At 42.1% G+C, this 8,992-nt stretch overlaps 1 protein-coding gene across 2 annotated transcripts; it reads left to right on the top strand.

The window, feature by feature from the left end:
- Window positions 1-6,487: 6,487 nt before the first annotated feature.
- LOC104453601 (mediator of RNA polymerase II transcription subunit 21) lies at window positions 6,488-8,281 on the top strand. Of its 2 annotated transcripts, none has more exons than XM_039316471.1 (4): window positions 6,488-6,967; window positions 7,559-7,636; window positions 7,728-7,800; window positions 7,884-8,281. In XM_039316471.1, exons 1-4 carry the CDS (start codon window positions 6,827-6,829, stop codon window positions 7,958-7,960), a joined length of 369 nt encoding a protein of 122 aa, XP_039172405.1. In that variant the 5' UTR covers window positions 6,488-6,826; the 3' UTR covers window positions 7,961-8,281. The 2 variants fall into 2 exon arrangements, with proteins under 2 accessions (XP_039172405.1, XP_039172406.1); XM_039316472.1 differs by having other exon boundaries at window positions 6,488-6,910.
- The last annotated feature ends 711 nt before the right edge of the window (window positions 8,282-8,992 follow it).

The raw sequence follows: 8,992 nt of genomic DNA on the forward strand, positions 1-8,992 counted from the left end.
TAGCACACATACAATAATAGCAACTTCATCTCACCAAATGAAACCTCAACTTTGGAAATATATTTGGCACTTCGGAACTCTACCCAAAGTCAAATTATTTCTCTGGAATGCATGTCAAAATGCATTGCCCACACTGGATAACTTGCACATGAGAAGAATAATACCTGCCCCATTATGTCCCATATGCAAACAAGAAGTTGAAACCATTGAACATACCCTCTTGCTCTGCCCATGGACAACTCAAATATGGTGCGCTACCTCCCTGCAAATCAAAATATCAAGATTTGGTTTAACAAGACTCGATGAATGGCTGTGCATGTTAAAATAAGACCCACAAGGAGATCTGAAGTTCGACCTAACCGCAACAACCTTATGGTGCATATGGAAAGATAGGAATCACTTCATTTTTGGACAACGTCCGCTGCATCCGCAACAAACATTGTTCAAAGCCTTAGCTCTACACGAGAACTTTGTCACGTGGAACCGAAAACCAAAGGGAGAGAAGACAAGCGAGACCCAGACTTACCAATGGCAATCCCTCACCTTAGATGTGCTGAAAGTTAACATTGATGCCTATTTTGTCCGGAATGAAGAAGCGGCTACAACTTCTGAGGAGAACAAGGGATCGAACGAAGAAGCGACTGCAATTTCGGAGGAGAACAGGAGATCCATCGCTTGCATTTGTCGAGACTCCAAGGGGTGAATCGTTGATGGCTTCTCGAAGTTGGTGGTGGTTTCCTCGGCAGAACAGACGGAGGCCATGGCTCTTCTCAAAACCCTAGAGTTCCTTTCTTCTAGATCTGAGTTGAGGCTGCAAGTACACTCTAACTGCCTTCCGCTCGTGCAAAGTGTTCTGGCTTTGACAAAAACAAGTTGGGAAGTAGAGGCTATCGTGGACCGGATAAAGACCAAGCTAAATGAATTTTCTCGCCTTTCTCTGGCCCATTGTAGCAGGGAGTCTAATAGGACGGCAGATTGGCTTGCAAAAGCCCAAAGAACTAACTGTCTTCCTAGTAATTGGATAGCTAATCCCCTACCCAGCCTTTTTGATTTGTTATGTGCTGATGCTTTTGATGTATTTCCTCCAAACTTGGCTAAGTAAATCCATAGTAACCGTATTTTCAACCAAAAAAAAAAAAAATCAATCGATTTCGCACCGAATGCTAAAGAGATGTAATAGGTAGGGGAATCTATTCACATTTGATATGCCATTCACACAATGATAGATAGATATCATGTTCCGATGCTTCGATTCGGTAAATTGTAAGACTTGTCATCATCGTGCATGGTGAACCACCGCATTGCTACCGGTGGAGGTATCAAAATGGGTTTAAAATCCATATTTTGACTCATATTTAATGGTGTGAGTCGTAAATGGGTTACCTTAAATTTTAAAAACAAGCTTAAGTAGGTTATAAATGGGTTACTTAACAATTTAATTCGTCTTAAATGTGTATTAAATAGGTTACGTAACAAGCTTAAATGAATCATAAACAAGTCATTTTTGTTTTTAAAAAAAATTTCTGACTTTTTCTTATAATTTTTTTATTTTTTTCTTTTCTTTTGTTTTCTTTTTCCTTTTAAAAAAAAATCTTTCTTAGTTGGTGGCTATCATGAAGACAATTGGCAAACGGCCACAGACAAGCTCGTCGACCTTTGGCACTGGCGAGGCTCAAGCCTTGTCAATTTGGAGAGACTTGAGCTAGCTAGAGGTCATCGAGCACTAGGGGCTAGCAAGCTCGAGCTCGCAATCCGACCTCTAGCAAGGCTTGAGCTTGCCAACATCGAGTAAGAGTTTAGCCTTGTTAGATCTGGAGAGGTGGAGCCTCGCCCTCCACTCTTGCCCAAGGCAGGCTCAGCTCGGCTAGATCCAACTTTGGTTGATTTTAAATTGTGAATATCTATATTGATGTACTATCACAAAAACTTCTCACAGGATTGCCTGGAAACTTGAGACTTCAAACCATAGATGGTTAGAGGTGTCTCAAAAAAGTGAGCCGCCAACTACTTGTTATCTGAACAATTGAATATGTTTATTATTGAGTTCTTTTTTTTTTCTTTTTATCAAAAGAGAATCAATTACATAATTTCTACCGTCTCTTAATTATTTTTGTCCCTAACGAGTAGACTATACAAATACTATTGAGTGTGATTTTATTTTTCACTTCGTTTTAAATTTTATTTGATTTATTATAAAGTCACCACTCATTTTCTATGTTTCATCAATTCAATATGACAATATGAATATGCACTTACTTTGTTTCACGTAGTTCCTTACACAATGGTCTTCGATATTCCACATGTCCAACTTTGGTTGGTACGTTCCTTGATAATGTCAGAGTATGATATTCCCAAACATTATTAAAGTTATCTAACGTGCAATGCTCGGATTGTTGTCTAGTAAATCGTACAAAAAAAGAAACGCAACAGGAATATCGCTTCAGTAAAAGTCTGAAATTCTTTAGACGAACGGCTTTTCAAAAAGCCACGTTGGCAATCTCACATTTCATTCGCAAAGCCGAGGAAAATCTGTCCCCATTAACCTCACATAATTCTACAGTTCCTATTATTGAGACAAATGACGAGGCAAACATATTTATGTTTGACGTAAATTCCACAAAATGGTAGATCAAGTTCATGTTGGACAAATGCCTGGAACATTGGTACAGACGTAAGAATTACTGGTCGACCTAGAGTGACCCCCTGAGAAGTATAGATATTTCAATATTATGACTACAGTCTACATTAGACTTGGGAATCTATAATATGTATTGTCTGAAGAGGCCATGAGAACCACGACACCCGATTTTAATAATAATTAAGTATGCACATAAACGATGTCCATAACTCGTAATTTATCAATCGAAGAAAAGGTAGAAAGAGATTTCTTCCATCTTGGAGGAAAGTATAGCCTTATCCAATGTTCAGCCTAACATTTTATCTTACTATAAGTGGTCTTTCAACATGTGTAAAGGAGATGAAATCAGTCCCACTTACAAAAATTTGGGATTCAAAAGTGCCTGAATCTGGCTCGATTACAATTTATGATCATGTTAACGAGTGGCCAGATTTTTGTTTATCATTCGTCATTTAATCTGATATCGCATCATCTGCAGCACAATTATGTATGCGCCGAAAAAAAAAAAAAAAAAATCTTTCGTATCGTGACAATTTTACATTACATATGAGAAGTCAAATCAACTCTGAAAAGCCAATCAGTGTATATGGCGCCTGGAAATGGAGTCCTGAAATTTCAATGTCTTGAGGGACATCAACAAGCTGCCTCTTTGCGTTGCTGGGTGTCCCATCCCTCAGTATCTCGAAGTTGATCCCGTAATTGGAACTCGAACCGGCTTCTTGAAGGAGATCGTTTTCGCGCCATGCATGTTGACCGTGATCATCGATGGCCGCCGACATTTGCCCCAACTAAGCTTTGCTTAGCATGCCTCTTATCCCGCTGGGCCCTGATGGCCTAACATGGTACCTAGACCTGATTTTGGTACTTTTAGTTCCCTTCTTTGAGTAGATTGCTTTCGCTATACAGGAATTTGAGATCTGCAGTGCTTATGATATAGGTTTGAGCAGCTTTCCTCCATTCAGAAGTTACCAGATCTCTGGCCTTGACTGTCTTTAAGCATCGAATAGGGCCTCCGCCTATTTCAATGGCCTAGAAGACAGCCACTTCCGCGGCTTGCTCTGCACACCCTGGTTTAGAAGTTTCAGAGGCTGAGTGAAAGTTTTCAGGTTTCAGTTGTCCATCAACACTTGGCCCCAGCAAAAGAAGCCTAAATGAGATATTGCTCAATTTATCTGGTCACACTGCCCACATACTCTGTTGATGTTATAATCCTAAACGATGGATATGCATTGCCGGCACAAAGCTATTTGATTCCAACATTCTACTAGGGGAATGTCGCTCAACCAAGGGTGTCCACACGACTAGTGGTCTGAATCCGAGATGCCATCATCTTTGGTGGGAACGATACATATATGACTAGTTGCAGCCTAATCTGTTGCCTGGTGCTACCAAGTAAACCCTCGACTACATTCCGTCGAGCCATGCCAACTTAGGTTGAGCTTTTGTGGACTCCTGAAGGGCAATCTTGTGAAGGGGGACTCCTTAGGTTAGGCTATCCCTTGGTGGGAGTTCGCATGACTTTCACGCCCATCTGGAATTTGTCCTCCATGCCGCAACTTCCATCGACCTGCGTATCAGGCCCAATCTGCACGATACTTTCTTCTCTAGGGGTGAGGTCATATGATGCCATTGCCATGCGCTCGTGCATGAGAAAAATCCCTTAAAAGTAGGCCGCGAGCTGATCGGTTGCTTGAGAAAGAAGCCTAATGCCATCTGCACAGGGTCGACAGTCCTGCATCTTCTTGGAGTAGCCCTTCAAAGATGATGATTCAAGATCAGATGAGCCTCAATGCGGGCCATGGGATGGACAGCTAGTTATTGTTCTACAATGATAGTGACATGCTAGCCCCTTTGATCGATATATGTCGAGCAAATCTGCGTGAAGAGCCTGATCGAAGAGGTCCTTGTCTACTTTCATCGTTTCCTTTTTTTTTCCTAGAAATCTCATTCAACCAAATCCGCTTGTTATTGTTTTTCAATGTACTAGCACGGAACAGAGTTCCCTGCTACTACATTGCGAACAAGTTGGTAACTATCACATACCATGTTGGTAACTTGTTCATCTAGTTGTGTATGGGTAACTTTCAACAGGTTAAAACAAATATCAAAGTTTATTTATTCCTCAAATTTACCAACTATTTTAATAATCTACCCACATTTACTTTTGTGACTTACCAACCATTTGAAATTACTAAATCTTAATTTGATTGATATACCAACATTCAGTTATCAACTTTGTTATAGAAACTGATTTCTTTGTGATTTACTTGTGATTACCAATGCTTTCGAAGCACTGACTTCATTTAAAAATTTCCCACCTTAGTTTCACTGACATATCACCATTCATCACGTTAACAAAGTGCACCACAACAGCAATGGGGTACAAGCCAAGCCAGGCCGGCCGGCAGCCCCCCATCCCGGACGCCCTAGCTGATGATGATCTAGGGAATGTCCACTTTCCCGGCCGTGCACTTCTGCAGGCGTATCGCCGCCGCATAGTCCCCATAGGCCTCATGCCCAGAGAAGTAGCCTGTTCAGAGAGAATGAGTACTTCAGCGTGTCCCTGCCAGATTCAAGCCCAAAGGTCCTTGTCTGATCGGACATAGCATTGTAAAAGCCGTAGCAATACGCGGCCTGGTCGGTGTTATGCTCGATGATGCTGCCCAAGAACTGAACTGCCTTGCTCCTAGTGTTCATCCAGGCCGGGACACCCCACGGTAGGTCGCCACCCGGCCCCCTTAGGGCATCCCTGGGTGGGAACAGCCCCCCGGCCTCCATGGCATTGTCCAGTATCTCGAAAGTCAGGCTGCCTCCCATGAGCCGGAACAGTTTCCAGTAGCTGCCCGCCGCCCTCGTCTCGGGCTCCATAGCTGGGAGTCTCGCCGCCGCAGAGCTCGCGCAGAGGCACGAAACATGCTGGCAACGTTGGGACCCGTCGCCACAGCCTGCTTCCTCGAGATGTACACCGTCTGATGAATTTTCCTATAGCACGAATGCACGTAAAAACTACTTCTTTTCCGTCATTCCACGCCTGGGTGGGTGGATTCAGCCCTCTCTTTTTCGGACCAGGCAAGTCCGATTCAGGCAAAAGATTTTAGAAGAAAATGATGAGAAGAACCGAAAAAGAAATCTTGAATTCTTGCACCCCTAAGCTTTCTACATGTACTAGGCCTGTCTGCTGTTTTTTCCTGTCCGAAATGTATCAAGTCATGGGTAAATTTTACTTTTCAAGAACCTACCTATGCTGAAAATGATTTGATCACTTCGCATTTAATATTGTGCATCTATATCTGTCTATTGTTACATACGCTTTCCAAAGGATTACCTAGAAACTTCAAGACTTAAGCAATAGATGATTAGAGATGACTTCTCCTTATTAGTTTTGCCAAATTCCTAAACAAAAATAGCACCTAAACAATTTGACGTGTTTTCCATTCCAGTATTTTTAATTGATACAAAATCAATTATGTAAAATTCTACCCTCTCTCGATCATTTCTCTCCATAACCAAGTTTAATATTTACGGACTTTCTAAATGTTATTGAGTGGCCCACTTCAGAAAAATTAAACATAGTCATAAATTATCTAAATAATAAGCTTTTAAAAAATTGAATCGGTAATTTCACACAATTTAAAAAGTTTCATATGAACAACTGAGCAAAATCCATTGCGTAAATTTACATATTTCTATATATCATTGAGTTTATTGAGACAAATATATCTATGCGGACATAAAAGTCCATGAAATGATCTCTTGATTCTACTTTCAGAGTGAACCCCTTTAAAACCCCCCTTCTCAAAAAAAGAGAAAAAAAGGACCCGAATATTTTAATTAAAAATTCGGATTTTCTCTATCAGTCTAGTAAAATCCAGCATTCAAACCCGCAATATGAGAAGGAAACCCGAAATCCTGCGCTCGTTCTCCTGAATCCTCCTGCGCCGTGCTTCCGCCGCACCCCGCCGGTCCCTCCGTCCGTCCATAACCTGAAGGCTTCCTCTCTCTCTCCCTCAGCCCCTCTCGTGAAATCTCTTCCTCCGCAATTTCGTCGTCGCCGGCGTCTCTCCGTCGCCACCTCGCCGGACGCGCGAATCCCTAATTCGCGGCGCGCGGCTGTCTCCGGCGCTCCTCTGTGGCGGAACCTCGCCGACTGCTCAGCGCTAGGAACCCCTGCGGCAGGAAATTCGAGGGATGGACGTGATCTCCCAGCTGCAGGAAATTTGGGGACTCTGTGCTCGTTCTTGCAGAGGACGTGAGCAGATTTCATTCATAAATGTATACTATGGAAGTTCTCATCGGTTGATCACGGATGTGATGGGTAGTTCTGGAGATGTAATGCGAGTTGGGCATTTGGTTCATTTTTGTGTATGCCTCCATGTGTGTTAGTTATTCCTACAGAAGAAAACGGGACCTTCTCCACTTTTTTCTTGTGGATTCTGTCGGTGGATATATCTGCCACGAGTATCTCAGTGTGCATATGTACATAGAATGTGCTGTGATTTGTTTTACACGAGTTGAATAATCTTTTGACTCATGTGTGTGAAATTGTTATGCACATTTGAAAGAGCCACCACTCTTGTGTAATCACGACTATCGTTTCTTTCAAATGTGTTTCTGCATCTTAAAGTCAGTAGAATGGTTTGAGATTGTAACTCCATCAGCATTCTTGATCTTGAGTAAGGTGGATTGTTGGTTTCTGATTTCTATCTCATTCACTTTTGTTTTACTTCATGCTTGAAGTAAAATGATGGTCGGTGTGACATCCTAAACTCTGCGACATCAGTATATTCTCGCGGGTGAAAGCAATTAGCCTCCATTTTAGAGATGAAGCATTATGCTTCAAGTTATAAAATTCGGTCTCTTTTCCACCATTTGCTTTGGCAATCTGGATAAAGTTCTATCGGAACTCTTTTTCTTTCGCAGTTTGATGCCTTAGTAGCGGGACTTCCACTACCTGAGGGAGGTGAAGAAGCTCAACTCAAAAGGATTGCAGACCTCCAGGTTAAGAGGATCCATGGTTTTTGGCATCTTTAGTTCATTATTTCTGTTGTTTAAGGCTGTTTCTTATTCATTCCAAATTACCTTTGCACAGGCTGAGAATGATGCTGTAGGACAAGAGCTTCAGAAGCAACTTGAAGCTGCCGGTAATTGCCCTATCGATGAGGGTGTGAGGGCATTTGTCTCTTTCACTTATGTATGTCAATTTTTGGTCGAAAGTGATATCTTCTATGATTTTTGGCATTGGCAGAGAAGGAATTGAAGCTGGTCCAGGAGCTATTCAGCCAGGCAACAGATAACTGCTTCAATTTGAAGAAACCAGAATAAAAATTGAGGACGCTTCTCTTCTTTACCTTTTTTGTAAAATTTATGCAGTAGAGATGATGACTCAGAGAAATAGGCATTCTACTGTTCGAATAGTGCAAAGAGACCTGAGATGTCACAACTCTGTACGGGTGAGTTTTGAAGTCCTTGCCGAGTAAAAGTTTCTCGGTGCACAAAAAGCATCAATATGGGCATCAAGTCAACCAAACAATCACTCAAATGAAGTAGTTCTGGCGAAGTAAGAAGTCTAGTCTTGAATCTTTAATTGCAAAAACAAACTATAATGTTACATTAGCAATGGAAAGTTCTCTGTTTTGTTGTGCACCTTCCTTCCCTCTGAAGTTTTCAAAAATTGCTTTGTTACGTTTTGGTCCTTCTGAGGAAGGTCTTGGTATCGGATGAAGCATGGGCTTGTTTGCCCTTGCAGTGTAGATCAAGAATCAAGAAGGCAACTTTTATAGTTGTGAAGTTCAAGAAATCAGAGTTTTCCGTGTCTGAACGAGAGTGGAGAAAAGGGCGGGCTTCGACTTTGAACACTAGACCCCTTGTGGGCGTGTGTCGGGTTATGGCTAGCTTACCCTCTTTAGGGTGCTCTTCTGGCAGGCTTCGTGGCCCCAAATAAAGGGCCCAACCATTAGTTTAGAACTCTCCCAGAGTGTACGTAAACAGCCAAGAGAATAGTATATCCTCTTCTCCAAAAGGGGCAATGAGAATGCTCGGCTTTCTGGTTGAACTGCCCACATTGTTGGTGTTGTTAGGATCCCAGATGACGGACATACATTGCTGGCCTCTCTGGGCCACGTGAGCAAAGGGTCAGAAACCGAGGTTGCCAATGTATTTGGTGGGTACTTGGCATCGATGGCTTGTTATGGCCTAATTTGTTGCCTGCTGCTACCGACTAAACGATCCACTACATTTTGGGGGATGGTGCTAAATTGGATGTACTTTTGGGCTAGGGAGAGGAATTCTTCCTCACGAATATTAGTCTTACACCTAACATTGGCTTTTTCAATCTCATTAAATATTTATGGATAG

Source organism: Eucalyptus grandis, chromosome 7 (genome assembly GCF_016545825.1).
Source record: "Eucalyptus grandis isolate ANBG69807.140 chromosome 7, ASM1654582v1, whole genome shotgun sequence".
NCBI classification, from domain to species: domain Eukaryota; kingdom Viridiplantae; phylum Streptophyta; class Magnoliopsida; order Myrtales; family Myrtaceae; genus Eucalyptus; species Eucalyptus grandis.